This window comes from Mytilus trossulus, chromosome 11, assembly GCF_036588685.1.
Source record: "Mytilus trossulus isolate FHL-02 chromosome 11, PNRI_Mtr1.1.1.hap1, whole genome shotgun sequence".
Classification (NCBI taxonomy): Eukaryota; Metazoa; Mollusca; class Bivalvia; order Mytilida; family Mytilidae; genus Mytilus; species Mytilus trossulus.
The window spans coordinates 30,763,262-30,788,082 of NC_086383.1; the positions used below are offsets into that span (position 1 = coordinate 30,763,262).

The 24,821-nt window shown below is 30.6% G+C and overlaps 1 protein-coding gene across 1 annotated transcript; it reads right to left on the reverse strand.

The window, feature by feature from the left end:
• Positions 1 to 2,532: 2,532 nt before the first annotated feature.
• Positions 2,533 to 3,338, reverse strand: LOC134689946 (E3 ubiquitin-protein ligase TRIM71-like). The gene has a single exon (XM_063549913.1). The coding sequence runs from the start codon at positions 3,301 to 3,303 to the stop codon at positions 2,533 to 2,535; it is 771 nt and encodes a 256-aa protein (XP_063405983.1). The 5' UTR covers positions 3,304 to 3,338.
• Between the last annotated feature and the right edge of the window lie 21,483 nt (positions 3,339 to 24,821).

Sequence of the window (24,821 nt, forward strand, 5' to 3'; positions counted from 1 at the left end):
AGGCTTAGGTTGGATTCACTTTTCAATACTTGAAGAGAAATATGTTCGAAATTAAGGCAAACAGATTTGACCAATGCGTCTAATGTCTATTTTGCAGATAGTGTATACATATACATGTAGTTCCATATTAAAAAAAAAAATTGTGCGGAAATTCCGACATGTATCTTAGACCGTATGTCAATAACCATAAACCAACGGCTGCAGCTGGTGATACCCTAGAAGATTAAAAATTAACCAAAAGAGGTATATAACAAATGCTAGAAATCAAAAAGATAATTTATGTTTTCCCTGAGTCCGAGACGTTTCCTCGATTTTCTGTCTTAGAAATTCAGAATGATCACGTTGTCATAGGAACTTTATTTTAAATCGAGACTTATAATTATCACAACGTCGATACTGAATTCCGTGAAGCAATTAAAGAAGACAACGTGAATTTAAACTATCTTTCAAAATGAATACTTTCAAAACAGTTCAGCATTTTAAATCTTCTTAGATATGTTCCGTCTATACCTTCCCAATTGTACAAGAATGAATTGGATTCTTATATTTAATGTTCCATTCATGTCTTCTACAATCGTACATTTTAAGTAGCAAAAATTATCCGTTTATTGATATACACGATTTAGTAAGTATTCATGTCCAACAGTAAAGCAATGCAATGTACAATATCTTGTCATTTATGAAATAAAGATGGATGAACGAATGAAAGGATATATTATAATCTGTGCATTTTAAGGAAGAATTGACATAGCAACATTTTTTCAAATCTTACTCTTTTCGATTTAACAATAACTTTAATAAGGCGACCATTGTCGGCTTCTCCCGATTCGGTATTAACCCCAACCCTTTTTTCACTTTTTAAATAAAATAAGAAAAAAAGAATGACATGCACAAATTGCATAAAGTTTTCTATTTTTTTCTGCATGGTGCCTTATACTAGATATATTTTGAAATACTGCTAACTATCATATTTTGACTAGCAAACAAATCTCTAGGGTAAAAAAAAAACGTAAATATCAATCTTTCAGAAAATGTTACACGTAAATCCTCTCTTGTACAAATACACTGTTTTTAAATTGAAAAATTGTTGCAATTAAACAGCACTAAAACCGGCCCAAAGTTCAAAATACAAACCAAAAATTGTCTTAAAAACGTCGACTTTAAAATTAATCGCTTGATTGGTGTATTAACGGAACAATACTACGTCAAACTAAGTTAAATAATGACTACTGTTATATATTACATTATACTTTATTGTCTATTGTGAATGTTGTGTTTATTTTCACATTCATGCCAATCATTTGTAACTTGAACAAATAGCTGTTTCTTGTTATTTTGTATGTATTTATTTTGTGCGAATAACAATCAAAAGTACTTACCCACAATCAGAACATCTGTAAAAGTCTCCATGGCGTTGCTCCTTTTTTTCTAAGACTGGTGCACTATTGCTATAAAACAGTATTTCTTTATTTTTTGTTTAAATATTGCATGAACAATTATACTAATTGCCTTTGAAAATATGTTACTCCCGATATTCTTTGTTTCCATGTAAAATTACTTTGTACATTCTAATTTGTTTTTACATGTCAAATATTTAGTAGTAAAGATATGTGCTACTCTAGTTAAGATCCACACAATTATGTACACAACTTTTAAAGTCATTTGTCAATGCCAAAAATTATTATGATTACAACAAAATATAATGAAATACGAAAATATTACAGTTTCATTATATGGTTCATCATTTTACACTATACTTGCGCTTACAAGTAAATATAACCTGTACATTTGGAAATATGAAATATTCCTTCAATATTAAATGTTGATGTAAAATAAAGCATACCCTTGTTAAACATATATTTTGTGTAATTCATCAATACGAATAATAGAGTGATTACGTGTATTATAAATGCAAATAATGTTATGATTAACATGATCAATGCAGTGTATATCAAATGTTTTGTGATACTAAAATCATTCTGTCAATATAGTTTTACATATGCTTTAAAAATTGTTCATATATTCTGCTATTGTCATACCGGGACCTTTTACACTTGACTATGCGTTATAGGTTTTGCTCATTGTTGAACACCTCACGGTGTCATACTGTCTTTTACAGAAAGTTACCATACGTGCATACATCCCACCACTACGTATTGTTATAAATGATACATGATTAAATATGTTAAAAAAAGTATTATGATAACATGTGACTTACAAACTTATTGGAAAAATATAAAGCATGTATAAAACAACTATGACTTTAACTGCGCTTCGTTAATCGGAAAACACTGTCCATGCCAGCGGTTATTTATAGTTCATTTTACTTATAAAAGAAACCGTGTTGATTGGGTATCTTTTAAAAAGAGTAGGTCTGTTTCAAGCTGTAAACCTTGACCTGTCGTATGTGTATTTTTCAATCATTTGATGCTATATATTAACTTTAAAAATATCTTTTCCTCGATATTTTACAGTTTTGCCTGATTCTATAGACAACTGTATCAGTTCAGAAGACAACGCATATTTCTATATTTACCTTATATTGTATGTTCCTATCAGTTGTCTGATGTCATCTTCAGCTACAGACTTCCTTTTGAAGGATATATTGGGAAACTCTGGAAGAGACTTTATAGTGAGTTTGCTAATTTCTTCTTTCAGATTATTGATCTTTTGTACCAAACTTTCATCTTGTCGGGTCTTATCTAGTTCATTTCTTTTTCTGTCTAAGGCCTGTCCGGCAACAAGCACGGATTTAGCATTAGACAACATATTCATCAGCTTGTCTTTCTCCTTCTTGGATTGTTCTTTCACTAAGGTAATCATCTGTGCTACGGCTTTATCAACCATACGTTTAATCATACTGCCTTCGTCAGTTATAGCTTTAATAACGGATTCAACAGAATTATCAAACGACTTCAAGCTTTCTTCAATCTTCTTTATATTTTGATTTGCCTCGTTTGTTTTGGCACGAATTTTCGTTTCATTTTCCACTTGTAATTTCGCCACTACATCGACAAATTTGGAAAATGTATGACCTTTGTGATTTCCTGTCACACAACTGGTACATGCCGGTACATTGCATGTATTACACAATAACGTTAATTCTTCTTTATGTTCACTACATTTAGATTTACCTTCCGGGATCAGGTCGGACGCTTTTTGAAACTGGTGGTTTCTCGATAACGTTTGCCTGTTATGTAGCAACTTGCAATTTTCACAATAGTATTCCTCACAGTCTATGCAATATTGTGATCCAGGGGCACTCACGCAAACCTCGCATGTTTTAGACGCAGCTTGAGCCATTGTGCACTCAATCAAAATCACAGGTAAACAGGTGATAGTATCACATGACAGTAAATTCTAAATTTAAATCAAGGACGATAACAAGTGAATGTAAATGATTAAAGAGATTGTATTTGAAAAATTCAAACATTATGTCTTGTTTTAATTTGAAAAAAAACTTAAAATTACAATAAATACATGTATTATATTGACGTACATTTAGTTATTGAACGTGTAATATGAGCATACCAACGTATCAACCGTTTAAATAGTCGAAGTGAGTATTATACATGATATCACCTGTTATTTACCAAACTATGTATTTAAATGTAAACATTGTACTTAATAACATCCTTTATTTTGATTAGCATGTGTATAGTTTCCACCATAAGATGAACGAATAAGATAAGATATTATATTGAAAATAATGAATGATTTTTAAATCGCTATTAAAATGTTAAGACGATATATCTATTTTTTATTATTTATCATTCTATAATAAGTAAACAAAATAAAGCATAGCTTTTAAGAGGTGCATTCAAAGTTTAAAACTATTATACTATAAATGTGATACATAATATATACATGTATCTTTAATTAGCTCTGTATTATTTTCAATAGTTAAATTGATTTTCACATACACATACTTCTAAAAAAATACAATAAAACATCACATTATGAACAAAACGTATGTCAGATCACTAAATATAGTTGTTGTAAAACAAGATACTATTGAGGCTTCATTAATGAAAATAGGAGGTGTGGTAAGGATAAGAATGTATGTGATGTTGCAATGGCTAAAATATAACATGGTTTGTACAACCGTTGTTGTTCAGAAAACGGATTTTTATAAAGGTACTGTTTAACAATGTTCTTCTCTGGATATAGTATCATCATATACAAGGACTGACCACTAATGGATGTATTCCTCTCATTGCAGGTTCACTATGAGATCAGGATTACAACCGAAGTATAATTCACTCATTTGAAGATGTCATATAAGCAATAAAAGGATGAAATTATCACTGTGACCAAAAAACATTTGTGTGATCATGTGGATAAACAAACATATCCTGTGGAACGTCCGAAGAAATAAGTTCAGCCTACCAGATCAAGCTTGAGCGGAGATAAGAAACAATATCATCTCACTGTTCTCCAAAACCGGATGTAAAACTCAAGATTACGTAGGGCACATAAATGTCTACTTAAGACAAAGCATTTAACATGGATAAAGGGTGAAAATGAGTACGATATGCTTAATCATACCTCCATGTTTACAACTCAACAAATAAAACCAAATAAATATTATAAGTTTAACACACCTGACTGATATCCTCTTTGGAATGCTGACATCATTGCTCTTGATGAATTCATATCAATACTCAATAGAGATAACACGGTAGCTTACTCTGGGGATCAAACAAAGAAGACTATGATCGCATTTTCTTGATTTAGCAAGTGTTTAACTATAGGTAAGATTTGGTTTAGGTAAACTCATCATAGATACCATATTTGAAATTTTGTATTTGCTCCAGACGCGCGTTCCATCTACAAAACACTCATCAGTGACGCTAAAAAAAACAAGTTGAAAAGGTCAAATAAAGTACAAAAAGCATTCAGGACAAGAATGATTGTTTTCATCTCCAAATTACAGTCATCTGACCTTGACATCAGTGTTCATGATTATGGGCTCTTTTCTAGAAACACACTATAATCATAGGTCGATTTAATTTGGTCAATACATTATAGTTTTGGGTTGATATAAAATGAGAAAATGTAATCGTCAGTTACACAACTCTTCATAAATGACATAGACATTAACAGATAACTCTCACCATACGGCAATCAAGAAAACGCAAAAATCATAAAAATTAGTAAGACATTATGATCCCAAAACGACATACTTTTTATGTAAATTAATTTAAACTAGAAAAAATAATTGCGTGAATTATTAACACGATTATGAAGGATAACAAATATGCTATATGCAAAAACGACAAAAAACATAATTACAGGCTTCTCATTTTGGAGAGGCACATACATAATGCGCGTGTTAAAATCGTCTTTCAAACAGGTTTTCATCAAACATTTACCTCGACACATAATCATTGATACTGTTAAAGATTATAGAATATTGTTAGAAATGTCAATACAAATAATTAGGTCATGTTCAATTATAATTCGATTGGCACATTTTATCTTGTATAACTCGCTCCAATGGTTGTTATCTTTTGTCTTCTTAAATTGATCTTGCTGTGGAGAACTAAATCAATAACATAAGAACCTGTTTCATAAATAGTTTGGACTTGTTTCAGAAAACGAAGCAGGACAGTCTAAAATCATGTGTTTTTTTATTTCACAACATCAAGATGTGGTATATACTGTATGTCACAGTCTTCACAGTGTAAATCATGTCTGTCTCGCCTTGACTAGTATGTGATAACCCTGTAGCTGGCGTCAACAACTTGTCAATGTTGAATTGATAAGATAAATGAACAAATTATTTTTTAATAATAATAATGTTTTTGTATGCAGTTGTATAGCATTAGCAAATCTTGAAGGGAAATTAAAAGGCTCTGTCGACTGAATATTTTGAATGGTTCATATCTAAATTTCAACATGATTTGTTAAACATGTATCACTGCAATTTTTTTTCTGATCAAGGTCAAGTCCTTATGGTCATGTTCCTTTTGGGATTAGGTCAGTTTCTAATAAGCATTATACACCTGTTAACTATCATATCATTGTAACACACATGGACATTATGTAGCTGTTTTCCTTTTTTTTTGTTTCGTTGGTGCTTCTAAGGCGATATTATTTTTGAATGGTATTATTTTTTTAAATTAACATCCAAATATTTAATGAAGGCAGCCATGTTTCTGTCACCATGAATGAGTCGTTTTCAATACAACACCTGTATATCTTGCTATGCACAATAAATGTTGCTCATTGTTATGTGTCATTGGTAACTCATGTTGTTGCTTTCATCTACATTTAGTTTTGTTGCTTTTTTACTTCTCTACTACGCCATACGAGGAATATAACAACGATTTTTTGTGCAAAAGTGTGGCATATTCGCCAAACGAAATTGTCCTGACGAGGTGCTGGTGATGAGAAACACGGTAATTGTCATTCGCACCTACATGTATGTCCTAGTTCTGTGCCTTTTTATTTTGGTTAAAAGTGGAAAATATTCAGGATCATTATTGCCGATAATTTGTTTAATTGATAAGAAATATATCTAACTTATATTTGATGGATTACTCATATTAGAAATAAATCGAGTTTATTTTGTTATTGATTCACTTAGATGGTCTTTGCATCGGAGATAAACACATTTATTCTAAAACCAGTTATTTACATGACACGGGTTTGTTCTTCTCATATATTTTATGATGGTATAATTCTTAACCCCTAACGGGAGGGATTGTACTTAATATTCATATGATGAAGACACACTATTTCAATCAGTCAAATTAGGGTTATAGGATGCCATGTCAGATACTGCTAGTAGTTCTTTGTTAATTTATATTTGTGTTTCAATGTCATCTGGTTTAGTTTCTTTTGTTCCCTATTCTGACATCGTTCTCGGATATCTTTTGAACTAGGTTTTACTGTGCGTATTGTTGTGTGTTTGGTTTCTTTTCTACATCGGATAGAGTTATAGGTGGAGGGTTGATATATAAAATCATTTTTTTAAACCCGCCTCTTTTTTTATCCTGTCCCAAGTCAGGACCCTCTGGCCTTTGTGTGTCTTGTATAATTTTTAATTTTAGTTTCTTGTTTATAATTTGGAGTTATATATGACGTCCATTATCACTGAACTAGTATACATATTTGTTAGGGGCAGCAGCTGCAGCACGTCTCCGGGTGAGGAAGTGTCTCGCTGCATTGAAAACCCATTGTTGGCCTTCAGATGGTGTCTGCTCTTTGGTCAGGTTGTTGTTTCTTTGACATATTCCCCATTTCAATTCTCAATTTTAAGTAGATATCTTGGAAACGTTTCATAGAAGAAAATAAATGAGTGAAATAATTTTAGTCGAGTTGTTCGGTACAACCTTAATTTTCTTTATCTGGTAATTAAAAGAGTAAGACTAATAATTATCTGAAGGACGCACGACCATCCGAGGTAGCATGTAGGCACTGTGCTTGTTCATCCCGTCAGTATTGCAGTACATTTTCAAATTCGTGTCTTTCTATTTAGTTTGTTTTGCTTAGTCTATTTGCCTATTTTTTTTTCTTTCTCTGTAACTTATTTGTATGTGTTATCATGGTTATAGCGATTAAAATTATATCACTATATTGACTTTTATACCCCTGTTTTTGATATTTTTGCCTATTTTCACTGTTTGTTATATTCTTACATCGTTGCAACGTACTAAAATGGAACTTCATGCGACTGCCTGTACGTGACAGATTCCGCTAGCTATTAAAACTGATATTAAATGTATGTGTATGTTCAAATACACAATAATTTCGTATATGTGTTCATTTGTTTGATTGAATACATATACACTTACAAAACAAGTTATTTTGTTTGAGTGGCTACACATAAACATATTATGCATGGTCGTTTGTCGGAAAATATAAAACATGAATATACTAGTATACATAGTCCTGTGTTTGTCAGATAATCATTCACATACTAAACATGTTCATTTATTTGACCAAATGCACATACATATGTTTTGTTAATAAAACCAGCTTTAATCCACCACTTTTTACAAAAGCAGCAGCCTGTACCAAGTCAGTAATATTACAGTTAATATTCATTCGTTTGATGTATTTAAGCGTTTGATATTGTCATTTGACAATGAAATTTGTCTTTAAATTTTTCTCGGATTTCGGGATTTTTTATTATTTGACGTGTTGATGCACATAATATGTCCTAATTTAAACCCCGTCTAAGATCTTAATAACTTATAACATTGATAACGTTGCTTTTATAATAATGTAGTATATCATTAAATATTAATCAAGCATATAATAAAATATAAAATTCTTATGTAATACCGCATTCACACTATGCTACGATCGCACTATGATCTCTGAAAAACATGAAAATTGTGACGATCGTATTGCAATCATATAGAGCGCTTTATGTTCGTAGTAAGATCGCAAAGGTCGCTGTGCCATCGAAGGGAGAGCGTAGCAAAAGTGCGAGTCTAATCGAAGAGACTGACCTACGATCTCATAGCGACGATGCTACGACCTCACTACGATCATTACGTTTTCACCGCGATACAACCACGCTTCTACTACGACTTTATCACGTATATACCACGCTGTTCAAGACTAAAGTACGATGTTTGCCCTATCACTCATTCCTTATGACTTTACTACGTTCATACTACGACCATTCTGATTTTTAGTTGTTTTCATTGTGATTGTCACATAAAATATATGAAAGCTCTGGTTTTGTTTGATACATTAATTTCAAATGAACCATGGAAACACAAGACCAGTAAGATGTAAAAATGCTTCTACAATTATTAACATAGATACAAAATCTAAACAAACAGGCACTGATATTGTTATTGAAAAATCGAAGAAGAAGGAATGAATATGAAAGAAGTGAAGACGTCAACCAATGTAAAAGAAATAAAATGCCAACCTACAAATCTTGAAAATAATGTAGGACCGTCAGTATGAATAACTGAAAAGACCCTGCACACTGTAAATACTTGTTTAACTTGTTATGAAAGCGTTCATTTATATCTGTGTGCTCGTCATAAGTATGTCAGTTTGGCATCACCTCTGCAATGAATTTTGCCCTATTGTACAAATGTAAAAAAGCTTAACAGAGCTTTTACTTCATGATGTATGTATATTTTGTGTACGTTTTGTTTCAAGTAAAGGTTAGATCAGTATTCTTCAATTATTATTCTACGTTTTGTTATAAGAAATCAGAATAAGAGTATTACTAAAAAAACTTTTTATAAATTTTACAGTATGACAATATCATTAAATGTACGTACACGAAGTTCAGTGGGCTGGTGTGAAAAATAAATCACATGCTTCAGACTATCATCACATGCCTTTTCGCAACATTATCGCATGGCATTTTAGCGTTACTCGACGAATCCCAAAACTCTTAAATTGTACGTTTTCAGTGAAAAACATTTAAAAGAAATAGGACAAGTATCGGCAGACAGTACAATATCATTAAAAAGTTTTTTAAAAAATGTTGCATTTGATGAATTTTTCAACAAAATTAATCAGTTACTGGAAAACATGATGACTTTTACAAAAAGTGTGCATTACGTTTTGTTGAATTTGATTTTATCGTCATAAGTACATTTATAAATCTGTTGTTTTATCCTCTGTTGAGACATATGATAGAAGGATTTCATATCTGAGGCATTACATTTGATGTTTAACGTCCGTAAACCTTTTTTGTTAATCCTACGTGAGTCCCATTTTAAAGGATCCAAATATTAAACTGTTATTTTTTTTCCATCATTGAAGCATATGATAAAAAAATCATCATTAGTTCATGCTTCATATCAGATATTTTATCAGCCTATCGGGCATTCTTTTTTTGTGCTAATATTGAACCTTTGGCTGATTAAACATATGAAATGAAAAATTCCATGTCCTTCAAACCTGTATATTAATTGATTTGTTTTGTATTCTTTTATTTTCATTCATTTAACTATTCTTATTTAAGCATATTGTTCTTCAAATATTTATATAGCTTTTATGGTATCACAAAAAGCACTTACTTTCTGCATTTTCTGCACAGAGGTATTCTAAACAAAGGGAAACGAAATAGAATAAAACTTTCAAATCAAAAGTGTTCTTGCAAATTGGTTGTAAACTACAATATTTAGATTCTGATCAGGTTCGTGAAATGACGTGTGCAAAAATTAAATTGAAATACTTTAATTAAACAAAACAATATGGAAAATGTGTAGTTATTATATATAAATGTACAAAAAAAATATATGAAATATTGCTGTTTGGTCGTCCAAAAAGTCAGACAAATTTAAAAGATAACGTATGTTCAAGGAGAAATTGTAACCCGTGTTCCAAGACTTATGAAGACACTTGCAGAAACAATACAATAAAGTTGCAATATTAAACAAATAGCTGAAAAAGAGTTTAGGATTTCTTTACATGTATGTACAATTGTTTTGTTTAAAGAATGTTATATCCATGTTATATCAGATTGATAAGATCCTTTATTGGTTGCCATTTTGTAAATCATTTTAATAAAGACAATGTAGTTTCCCTTCGGAACTCCCTTTGTTGCTAAAACCGTGCTACTTTTACTATGAAATTTAATTAAAAATTATATCTGCGAATGGAGAGATGATATGCACTTCTAATTTATTCAAAGGTCAAAACATTTAAATCTGTGGCATATGTTCAACATGTATATGCCCTGAACTTCTAAGAGTTTAAACTTACTAAAAGTATATAATACCGCTATCTCCTCTTTTGGACCTTTTTAGAAATAAATTTGAGACGCTTTTATGTTTTTCTATACAGGTAATTTTTCCAAGTTATGTCTCTTTGAGGTGAAACAAAGAGATCATATCTGGGAACCAGTACGTTAAAAATTATCATATCTATGAATATTGTATATCTCCACAAAAGAGGCGTGGTTTGTGGTACAGCTGTATTCACAAAGTGCATCCTAGAAAAAAATCACTATATTTTTAAATTATCTAAATCTGGAGATCACAACAAAATAAGTTGATTCAGTAAAGGGGCATACTTTAACTGAATGTGTGTATTAGAAGAAGAAAAAAGCAAACTTAGAATAACATTCTATTACATGTATTGTCAAAAGATTTTCAAATAATAGTCAACTGCAATAATATGAATTTGTCTTGTTATCATTGATATGTTCATAATTATAAATTTACTGTTAACAAAACTTTTTTGAAATACTAAGAATTTTCTACCTCAGAAATAGATTACCATAGCTGTATTTGGCAAAACTTTTAGGAATATTTGGTCCTCAATGCTCTTCAATCTTTTACTTTATTTGGCCTTTTTAACATATTTTTTTTAGAGCGTCACTGGTGAGTATTTTGTAAACGAAACGCGCGTCTGGCGTTAATATAAAATTTCAATCCTGGTATCGATGATGAGTTTATTCACAACCTATCAACGTTGAAAAGAATGTAAGGTAAGTTGTAAACTGTGAATTGGTATGTACCTTCTTGTTTTATAACGTGGTACGTATAATGTTTCTTTCACATGCTTCAGTAAGATTATCTAGAAATATAGTAGTCAATCTAGTTATTCCTCTTGAATCATCAAATTCTACCTTTGTGCTGGATTGAAACCTTGTATATGTGTGTGCAGTTGACTTCTTAACAAAAAACAGTAAAAATCGGACAGCAAGTGTAAAGACTTATTTAAGGTGTTAATGAATGTGTATATAAGAAATAAGCGAGGAATATTATTTTGTATTGTAATAAGTTTTGTAATACAAAATCTATTCACCATAGCTGTCATTATTGGTTCCTATTTTTTATAAGCTAGGCAGTATTTACTTTCCGGATAATAAGTTGTTTTTTGTATCCAACGTAAGTCAGGGTTTCTGACCACTTTGACTGGACAAAAACAAGCATCTACAGGACCGATAAAGCTAATAGGTAAGTTAGGTGTAGAACAAATATGAATAATTTACATCAAGGTTAAATGATTTGTTAAGAAATGTGTACTCACTGTGTATATGGTAAATCAAATATGATATACATGCACTAGTTGTCTTATGTTTTTAAAATCTAGCATAACACGTAAACAGTTATCATACATCTACTAGTCAAATGTGTTTTTAAATATTGTTTAACAAGTACTTTATTTAACTATGCATGTAGGTCCTGGGTCAGTGTAAGCAAGTTTTGAAATTACAAAAACCTAGCATTATATCTATTGACCACGACATATTTTAGAGCAACTATATAGGCACATGTAAGTATGATTATGCAATCCTTCAAACTTCAATCTGTTTTTAGTTTTTAATGTTTTGCTTGGTTTTAGCTTTTGATAAATGATTTTTTAGTATATATTGAATTTGGCTTTTTACAAGATTTCAGTAACTGCAAGTACTCTCAGTTCGTATTTTCTTGGTAATTTGACCTGTTTAGAGAATTAGTAATGAATTGTGACGATACATGTTCACTTTTGTTCTCGTATTATGAACAACAACAAAAAGTATTGTGTAATTAAAAATATATCCGTACCCCATATATTCTTTACGACGAAATGATTGTTTATGTATATCTGTTTACCTTATAATGGCTGCATTTTTCAAAAGTAAAGATTGTCTTTCTGAATATGTATATCGACCTAACCTAACATTTACTGGAATAAAAAGTTGAGCAGTAACTACTTAAATCGAAATTCGATTAAAAGTTGCTGAATTAGTTTTTACAACGAAACTGCATTATTACTATGTATCGTTATTTTTTTGTGTTACAATGACTATTGAGTTGTTATCGTGAGAACTGTAGTTTACATTTCAACTGTAGCATTGTCCATATGCGTTGCTGAACTGTTAGTACTTAGTATATATGATGTTCAACAGTGATTATTTATGATTTGCAAGCTGAAATACAAAGGTCAAAACATTTAAAAAATACAAACAAATGAATAGATCAATCAAATACGTTTTGACTGTTGACGTATCACTTTGTGTTCGAGCTTTATAATCAACCAATGTATAACATGGCTATGTAATTTAATTAGCAACATATACAATGAAGAGCTTTTCATATTGATATCTAAACGTGTGACGATACTTTCATGGATATACATCTTATAATATTAAAAAGATAAATTCAGAATACTAGAATATAATTTTCTGTGTATACCGTTTCAATGCAGCGTTTCAAATTTTTTTTTTTTATTTTAAGTAAAAAACTACCATATTGGCTGTTGAAGCTAATCGGGCTAAATTAATCACTTTTGTAACTGTTTCGACCTGTACGAAAAATTTCGACGACTCCATATTCAAATGGGTTTAACAACGCCGGCAGTCCACTCTCTTCATTTGGTGATAGTGGCATTGTTTCATTATCGCTATCCGTATTTTCATTTCTCGCCACTATTGATTCTTGCATTTGAACATCTCGATGTTTACGCATAATATCGCTGTAAATGTATGTTGGATCCCTTCTAGAGGATTTTAAGCCATTTTATGCATCCACATAGTCTGACGCGGTTTGCACATGTTTGTAGTTAGTGCCATCTGTTCTTCAATGGTGTCATATATATTAGATATATTGGAATTATTGATACTCGTTTATCTGCTTTTTCAAAAGGTCATTCCATTTTATGGGGAGGTCTTCGTCGTCTACGCCAGCATATAAGTAACAAAACTACAGTAACAATGATAACATTAACAGCACCGATAACTGGTGATGTTACTTCTTTTGATAAAAAGAAATACATGAGTTGGCTATATTTAACATGAAAATCATATCCTTATACGCATTTAGAAATATGGTACACCAAACTTTGTTCACTTAACAAAGGCTATTGTTTTAGTTTGTATCATACTTGTTATTACTTGTATTTTGAATTGCACGTGTAAGGTTAGGTAGTGTGCGTTTTTAAGAGTTTGTTTTATGTTTTCGATGCTTAATTTATCTGTTTTCAAAGTGATTTCTCCTTTTGTTGTCTTACATTCATTTTTTGTTTGACTGATATTTGAAATTATCCGTCATTGCGTCTCACAAAGAGTTAATAATTTAGTGGTTGTCGTTTGTTTATGTGTTACATATTTATTGTCCGTTCCTTTTTTTTTAATATAAATAAGGCCGTTAGTTTTCTTCTTTGATTTGTTTTCATTGTCATATCGGGGTCTTTGACTATGCGGTATGGGCTTTGTTCATTGTTGCAGGCCGTACGGTGACCTTTAGTTGTTAATGTATGTGTCATTTTGGTTAGTGGACAGTTGTCACATTTGCTATCATACCGCATCTTTTTTTTATAAATAACATTTCATTACCCGATTTTCACCCACAAAAAATCCAAATCCCAAAACACTGAAAACCGATATATAAAAAAATAAATAAAAAAAGGACATCCCTTTATCTAATTGCAAAATCAAAAGTTCAAACACTTCAAACGAATGGACAAAACTGTCATATTCTTGACTTGATAGAGATATTTTCGTATGTGAACAAATGACGGATTAAACCTGGTTTTAAAGCAAACTGGTTCTCATCAATTGCGTCAAAGTAATTGCATAAACACACAAAATTATCAAATTGTATGGTCTAACAACAAATGAACAATGCGACAAACTTACTTGTTTATCACAGAATGTGTTAACATGTTATAAGATGCATTGCATGTACCTTCAATCATGTACACTTTCTGCTAATGTTAGGATATATAAACTGCAGTTTCGCCCCAATTCCTTATTAAATAACAAACAAATTGTTTCGTCGGTTAAAATTTACTGTTTTCATGATAATGTTTTATTCCTTCTTATATTGATCGAGCATACATGTATGATAAGATGTTGTTTTATTTGGTAGAAAGTAAGATACATCTGTTTATTTTACGTGCAATACTTTTATTTTAGTTATCTAATGTTTTAAAATAGATTATTAAAACAACTCAATAATTCAATATCTACAGCATCAAAAAAATTATACATTCAATGTAGTTACATAACAAAATAAACATAAGTTCTCTGAGCTTTTATAACCGTCACATACATACATTTACGTAATAATCATATATTTACGTAATAAGAATACACAATAATAATATTAGAATATAAAAGACATATATAGATATAGGAAGATGTGGTGTGAGTGCCAATGAGACAACTCTCCATCCAAATAACAATTTAAAAATTAAACCATTATAGGTTAAAGTACGGCCTTCAACACGGAGCCTTGGCTCACACCGAACAACAAGCTATAAAGGGCCCCAAAATTACTAGTGTAAAACCATTCAAACGGGAAAACCAACGGTCTAATCTATATAAACAAAACGAGAAACGAGAAACACGTATATATTACATAAACAAACGACAACTACTGTACATCAGATTCCCGACTTAGGACAGGTGCAAACATTTGCAGCGGGATTAAACGTTTTAATGGGCTCAAACCTTCTCCCTTTTTCTGAAACAATAGCATAACATCACAACATATAAAAACATTTAGGTTGCACTAATTTAAATACTATATATTATACACATACACTAATTTAAAAGCAACATGAAAACTAAAGCACAGTTATCACATATTATAAAAAAAAGCTAATCAAACAATCACAAAAGAATCAGCATTATTATTTGTTAAAGCTGTAGCATAAAACAAAACCCTAGCACATGCATTGCAAAGGCATGGGTTGCCATTCCAAGAGTTTGTTAGACTCTTCAATTGGGCGAAAGATGTTTCAGTTCTACATAATCATTATAACTAAAGTAGTATGAATATAAATTTATACATGGCATTTCGTTTAATTTTATGATCTAAACGAAACAAATATACAACTGACAGCAATATCAAGATTAAGGTACGGTGGATTCATTTATTTTCGATGATATCAATTTTCGAGGATTCATAAAAACGTATGTGTTCGTTGATATTTAATTTCGTGGTTTTGGAGAAGTATGCATACGCGCTTATGGAAAATGTGTTATTCGTTGAACATTTAATTTCGTGGTTTACCTGTACCCACCAAATCCACGAATATTTGTATTCAACGAATAATAATGAATCCACATTATCTTAAATAGATTGACAAAATCAAACGATATCGACTAACAGAACAAATGAAAAACAATTATTATATTCAACATACAAAAAAAAGTTACATTTACTGAAAGATAAGTTTGTTGTCATTTAAATTATAGTGTCCTCATCAGTTACTACACTATTTCAAAACAGCATTGACAACGTCTTGATTATATTTTGGAGAAAGATTACACATTGGTCTTGACTCATTTAAACCTCTTCGATATAGTTCATATATCTGCAATACATTAACATACTCGTTCAATAAAATTATATTATGTCGGAAATAATTGAATAGTTTTTCTATGTGTTGCAGTCATACTAAAAAATGTAAAATAAAAACACACATTTGCTTGTTTTTATATTGTTTAAACATATCAATTAAAGCACCTTCCGTTTATAAACGTTTTGCAAATACATCAGGAAATTATTGTGAAATGTGAAAAGGTTGTTAAAGCGTATTACCCAACAAAAACAATACGAACACTGTATGCTGGCTGCATTTAATAGCGTTACTAGAAATAAGAACATTTTTTTTCTGAAGATATGTTAGGCGAAAAAAAAAATGTCAATGGATATACAAAAACATTGTAGTTCTTTTCTTAATGTTATTTTAATGATGAAATTACTCTTCTTTTTATTTGATATTGTTTTATAAGGTATTCACTGATCCTCATTAGAACATTGGTTCAAATGTTAACTGATAGATTTTCACAACGAATAAAATATGATAATATAATCCTGTTTTTTATGCAAAATCTTGACTTTATATATTAAAAGACTATAGTACCTACCCACTGCAAATCTCGCACTGCATGCGTTCACTGGAAAAAAAGGAACATTAAAGCAAGAATGTGCTTACAAGTTGAAAGAGTGACGAAAGATACCAGAGAGTCAAACTCATAGATCGAAAATACACTGAAAACGCCATGGCTATAAAGAAAAGTCAAACAGACAAATAATAGTACAGAAGACAAAACATAGAAAAAAAACCTAACACATCATTCTCCAAGTGATATTAAACCATTTGTTTTTGTTTTGTGAAACTGCCCTTTGTAGGGCAGATCTAAATATTTACAATCTTATCTCATTAGAAGTGACCTGTAAAACATTACGTTTTGTAATAGTGTGTGCACCATATGTTTAACTAAACTCTCTCATTGAGATATTTTTTTGTAATTAATTTTAAGGATAATACTAAATCATGATCATATTCATCTTACTATGCAGAAAACGCAATTTGACCTGGTGATAGCTACGGTCTTTTTTTGTGCTTTTGTTTTTCAAATGTTAGATCTAATTGACAAAAATGACACACAAATGAGAAAACAAAATAAGCTCTTAATCTACGTCCAGAAATAAATTTCTATTAGCATGGATGATATGTTGCTGGATCAATCGTTTGTATTGCCTTGAAAGAACAACCAAATACATTTTTTTGTGTTAAGCAGATACTATCCATATTGAGCAATATAATTTACATACAATTCTAATATAACGTGTTTCTTTCGTCAATGCTCTAACTAATCCAATAAAATGTGTTTGCACACGCGTATATTGACTACTTCAGAATAATGAATTTGATCAAATTGTCATTCACTTATTATGTTTCTTTAACTTTAAAACACTTTCAAACTCTTAAATAGTGCACATGATGTTACTAATTCATTTATGCTGACTGTAACAAGTAGCATTCCGAAATTGACATATTTGACCTAGATACGACAACCGTTCATGTTGGCTGTTCAAACTCCTCCCTCTAAAAAAAGCACAGTGCCAGCCATTTGCTTCTTTACACAAAAAAGGGAGGTTTATGGAAGAGTCCATACGAACGTTTTTACACTTATACTTATCGGAGATAGAAATTACCTTAATTGTCCTATTTCAGAATCGAAATAATTGATACAAGCAATACTTAATTGTAGTTAAACATGGGTAGGCATTATATTCGTGTTATGTTAGCCCTCACTTTCGCTAGGGCAAATATAATCACGAATATAATGCCAACCAATGTTTAAACTACAATAAAGTAAAGCTTGCATTTTCTATGTTGTGTCATGTGTACTATTGTTTGTCTGTTTGTATTTTTTAATTTTTAGCCATAGTATTGTCAGTTTAATTTCGATTCATGAGTTTGACTTTCCCTCTGGTATCTTTTGTGTCTCTTTTGCATCAGTTATTTCTTAAATAGTTATTGCTTTTATGTATGCTTGACAAGACAGGTTTTCATGCTGCTTCAACTATGGTATCAACTTTCTGTTCGTTTTGCTTATGGTCATCGGCGATTATGTTACTAATAATGATTGTACTATTGTGGGAAATAACTTCTATATTTAACAGCTATGTTTTTGCATTTCATTGCAACTAAATCATAAATACTTCTCTCAAACATATGTGAATTGCTTATCACACACTGAAGAAGAAAATTGGTACATTAGTTCTACACCTTCTTGATGTGTTATATAATTGTGTTGCATTGCAATGAAATAAATTGCAAAACGGTTATTTAATTATTGAAATTAAAGCTATATAGAATGGTGTATCAGAGTTAAATCTTCTTATAAATACGTTATGCTTGCTTGTTATAAAAATCCAAAAACGTCTTTATTGAACTTCAAACATGAATATATTCAATACAAGAAATATGATATTTTGATGAAGCAATCGATTCAGTCAGTTTGGATATTGGATTTGAACAGCAACATAAAGTCGTGTGAAGCAAACTCATAATCAATCAATGACGTGAAACAACACGATTTTCGGACTCATGATTGCTTAATAAAAACATGTTGCATGTTTCACATATGTTTAGGGTATTCACTTCGTTTTGCTCTTTGTAAATGGTCAATGAGTTAATAATAATGGTTGTAATCTATAGTGGGATATTTTTCTATTGAAGAGTAATTCAGTGTATTGCATTGCAGTTTTAATTATAAATACGTCTCTAATTAAACTTGAACCTGATACTTACACACTGAAAAAAGAGTTGTTACATTAATGCTTCACTATCATGACACTATTTTTGATAATTCTATAAATGTCAATGACATGATTTGCAAAATTGAAATTTGATTTTTTACATTAAATCTGTATAGAATACTTAATCAGATTCGTCCGTCTTTAACGAACTTCAAACAATTTATATATTCAAATTAAGAAATTATGATGTATTAATGAATCAATTATTTGTGTTGGCTTAAATTGACGACTGGAAGAGCAACATGTGTGTCATGGAATTAAATATCATCATTAACCAAAGACAAATACGGTGTCCATGTTCTATTCGTTTTGGTTGTGGGCAACGGCCAATGAATCAATAAAATGTGTTGTTACATCATCATTGAACATTTTTAAAAGTGTGTGTACTGCCACATGTGCTATGTCAGAACTTTCAAAATTGATATTTAACATATGCACTTAGAGCTATATAGAACAGTTTATCAGATTTGAACTTTCTAGCGTATAAGTTATGCGTGTTAGTTATACAGATTCCAAAATTTATATAATGAACAGCAAACATTTTATTTTAAAAGGGTCTGTAATAATTGTCCAAATATATTTATTTGCATTAATTTAATAATATGGTGTTTTGATGTATCAGTAGTTTGAGTTGTCATTAGGGCTTGGGCAGCAACGTACATGTAGACATCAAGTTGGTGTTCTTATGTTAGCTTGACAAAACTGGTTTTATGCTTCAAATATGGTGTCAGTTATTTGTTCATTTTGCTCATGGTCAACGGCCAATGAGTAAATAATAGTTATTGTATTATTTGAAAGGGAAAACCATTTCTTGTTCTAACAGATTTTACGTGTATTGCATTGCAGTTTGAATTATAAATACTTTTCTAATCAAACTTGAACTTGCTACTTACAGACTGAAAAAAAGGAATGTTACATAAGTCTGTTTCAGCATCATTGATTATTTTATTATTTTTATGTATTGTAATGTAATGAATTTCAAAATGGATATTAATTGATTTTTCCATTTCAAGCTATATAGAATAATTGATCAGAATTGAATCGTCCATTGAATAAGCTAAGCTTGTTTGCAGTAAAGATTCCAATATGTCTCTAATGAACTTCAAACAATTTATATCTTATGCAATTATCAGAATTAAGTTTTCTTTTGAAATAGTAATGTTGATGTGTGATCAGGATTTAGAAATGTCTTTAAATGTCTTCAAGCTATTTCTATGAGCTTTACAAAATGTGGTGTTTTAATGAAGCAGTCATCGATGTTGCTTTGAAGACTTAAAAAGGAACATACATGTATGTGTAAAGTAGAGAAAATCTATATTACGCTACATACTGCAGACATCAAGTTGGTGTTCTTATGTAAGCTTGACAAGACTGGTTTTATGCTTCAATTATGGTGTCAGCTATTTGTTAATTTTGCTCGTGGTCAACGGCCAATGAGTAAATAATAGTTATTGTAATATTTAAAAGGGAAAACAATTGCTTGGTCTAACAGCTATTACGTGTATTGCATTGCAGTTTGAATTATAAATACTTCTCTAATCAAACTTGAACTAACTACTTACTCACTGAAAAAAAAAACGAATGTTACATTAGTCTTTTTCAGCATCATTGATAATTTTTATTTTTATGCATTGCCATGTTATGAATTTCAAAATGAGTATTTAGTTGTTGAAATTGAGCTATATAGCACAGTTTATTTTAATGGTTTATTCTATTAAATAAGTTATTCATGTTTGTTATAAAGATTTCGATTTGTCTTAAATGAATTTCAAACAAATCATATATGCAATGAAAGAAATTTGATGTTCTGATGTAAGCTTGACAAGACTGGTTTTATGCATCAAATATAATCTCAGTTATTTGATAATTTTGTTCGTGGTCAACGGCCAATGAGTATATACTAGTTATTGTAATATTTAAAAAGGAAAGCAATTTGTTATTCTAACAGCTATTACGTGTATTGCATTGCAGTTTGAATTACAAATACTTCTCTAATCAAACTTGAACTTGATACTTACATACTGAAAAAAAGGAATTTTACATTAGTCTGTTTCAGCATCATTGATTAATGTATACTTTTTATGTGTTGATATGTAATGAATTTCAAAATGGGTATTAATTTATTTTTCCAAAAAGTTTTCTTTTGAAATAATAATATTGATGTGTGATCAGGATTAAGAAATGTCTTTAAATGTCTTTAAGCTATTTCTATTAGCTTTACAAAATGTGGTGTTTTGAGGAAGCAGTCATTGGTGTTGCTTTGAAGACTTAAACAGCAACATACATGTTTGTGTAAAGTAGAGAAAAGCTATATTAAGCTATATACTGCAGACATCAAATTGGTGTTCTTATGTAGGCTTCACACGACTGGTTTTATACTTCAAATATGGTGTAAGTTATTTGTTTATTGTTGTCGTGGATATCAGCAAATGAGTAAATAATAGTTTTTGTAATAATTGAAAGGAAAAACAATCTCATGTTCTAACAGCTATTACGTGTATTGCATTGCAGTTTGAATTATAAATACTTCTCCAATCAAACTTAAACGTGTTACTTACTAACTGAAAAAAAAAGAATGGTACATTAGTCTGTTCAGCATCATTGATTATTTTATAATTTGTATGTATTGCTATGTCATGAATTTCAAAATGGGTATTATTTTTTTACCATGCAAGCTATATAGAATAATTGATCAGAATTGAATCGTTCATTGACTAAGTTACGCTTGTTTGCAGTATAGATTCCGATATGTTTCTAATGAACTTCAAACAATTTACATATTATGCAATTATCGGAATTAAGTTTTCTTTTGAAATAGTAATGTTGATGTGTGATCAGGATTAAGAAATGCCTTAAAAAAAGTAAAATCACAAAAATACTGAACTCAGAGGAAAATCAATTTGAAAAGTCCATAATCACATGACAAAATCAAAAAACATAACGCATCAAAAACGAATGGACAAGAACTGTTATATTCCTGACTTGGTACAGGCATTTTCAAATGTAGAAAATGGTGGATTAAACCTGGTTCTATAGCGCTAACCCTCTCACTTTAATAACAGTCTCATCAAATTCCGCTACATTTACATGATGCGTTAAATAAACAGTCAAAATTAATAAAATAGTCAAAATATGGATACATCAGTCATCATCGTATAACAATTTTAAAAGGAACAATTTAACAGGACACAACAACATCTACTATCTACGAACACATGGATTGATTTGAGTGTCTGACGTCATAAAATTTTTATACGTCACATAAATTTGTCGTTCAATGTGCATACAAACAATTTTAAAATTAACAAAGGCAATGTACGCATACAGGGTTAAAAAATCAAAAGTATGTAAGAATAAATTACGGAATAAACCGAGATTCAAACTAGTCCAAAAGTTATACATAGAATTTATGAGAATCCAAAACTTTTAAAAGGAACAATTTAACAGGACACAAAAATATCTACTATCTACGAACAAATGGATTGATTTGAGTGTCTGACGTCAGAAAAATTATATACGTCACATACATGTGTCGTTCAATGTGCAAATGTCTTTAAGCTATTTCTATGAGCTTTACAAAATTCGATGTTTTGATGAAGCAGTCATTTATGTTGCTTTGAAGACTAAAACAGCAACATGCATGTATGTGTAAGGTAGAGAAAATCTATATTGAGTTATATACTGCAAACATCAAGTTGGTGTTCTTATGTAAGCTTGCTCGACTGGTTTTATTCTTCAAATATGGTGTCAGTTATTTGCTTATTGTCTTCGTGGTCATCGGCAAATAAGTAAAAAATAGTTATTGTTATATTTGAAAGCGAAAACAATTTCTTGTTCTAACAGCTATTACGTGTATTGCATTGCAGTTTGAATTATAAATACTTCTCTAATCAAACTTGAACTTGCTACTTACTAACTGAAAAAAAGGAATGTTACATTAGTCTGTTTCAGCATCATTGGTTATTTGATAATTTTTATGTATTGCCATGTAATGAGTTTCAAAATGGATATTAATTTATTTTTCCATTCAAGCTACATCGAATAATTGATCAGAACTGAATCGTCAATTGAATAAGTTATGCTTGTTTGCAGCAAAGATTCTGATATGTTTCTAATGAACTTCAAATTATTTATATATTATGCAATCATCGGAATTAAGTTTTCTTTTGAAATAGTAATGTTGATGTGTGATCAGAATTAAGACATGTCTTCAAATGTCTTTAAGCTATTTCTATGAGCTTTACAAAATTCGATCTTTTGATGAAGCAGTCGTTTATGTTGCTTTGAAGACTTAAACAGCAACATTAATGTATATGTAAGGTAGAGAAAATCTATATTGAGTTATATACGGCAGACATCAAGTTGATGTAAATAGTTATCAAAGGTACCAGTATTATAATTTAGTACGCCAGACGCGCGTTTCGTCTACGTAAGACTTATCAGTGACGCTCATATCAAAATATTTATAAAGCCAAACAAGTACAAAGTTGAAAAGCATTTTGGATCTAAAATTCCAAAAAGTTGTGCCAAATACGGCTTAGGTAATCTATTCCTGGGATAAGAAAATCCTTAGTTTTTCGTAAAATCCAATGTTTTGTAAACAGAAAATTTATAAAAATGACCAAATTATTGAAATTCATGTCAACATCGAAATGTTGACTACTGGGCTGGTGATACCCTCGGGGACGAAACGTCCATCAGCAGTGGCATCGACCCAGTGGTGTAAATAGTTATCAAGGGTACCAGGATTATAATTTAGTACGCCAGACGCGCGTTTCGTCTACATAAGACTCATCAGTGACGCTCATATCAAAATATCTATAAAGCCAAACATGTACAAAGTTGAAGAATATTGAGGATCCAAAATTCCAAAAAGTTGTGCCAAATACGGCTAAGGTAATCTATGCCTGGGATAAGAACATCCTTAGTAAGCTTGACAAGACTGGTTTTATGCTTCAAATATAGTGTCAGCTATTTGCTTATTGTCCTCGTGGTGATCGGCCAATTAGTAAATAATAGTTATTGTAATATTTGAAAGGGAAACCATTTCTTCTTCTAACAGCTATTACGTGTATTGCATTGCAGTTTTAGTTATAAATACTTCTCTAATCAAACTTGAACTTTCTACTTACTAACTGAAAAAAAGGAATGTTACATTAGTCTGTTTCAGCATCATTGATAATGTTATAATTTTTATGTATTGCTATGAAATGAGTTTCAAAATGGATATTATTTTTTTTTTCATTAAAGCTATATAAACTAATTGATCAGAACTGAATCATCCATTAATTAAGCTACGCTTGTTTGCAGTAATGATTCAGATGTGTTTCTAATGTACTTCAAACAATTTACATATTATGCAATTATCGGAATTAAGTTTTCTTTTGAAATAGTAATGTTGATGTGTGATCAGGATTAAGAAATGTCTTCAAATGTCTTTAAGCTATTTCTATGAGCTTTACAAAATTCGATGTTTTGATGAAGCAGTCATTTATGTTGCTTTGAAGTCTTAAACAGCAACATGCATGTATATGTAAGGTAGAGAAAATCTATATTGAGTTATATACTGCAAACATCAAGTTGGTGTTCTTATGTAAGCTTGCTCGACTGGTTTTATTCTTCAAATATGGTGTCAGTTATTTGATTATTGTCCTCGTGGTCATCGGCAAATGAGTAAATAGCAGTTATTGTAATATTTGAAAGGGAAAACAATTTCTTGTTTTAACAGCTATTACGTGTATTGCATTGCAGTTTGAATTATAAATACTTCTCTAATCAAACTTGAACTTGCTACTTACTCACTGAAAAAAAACGAATGTTACATTAGTCTGTTTCAGC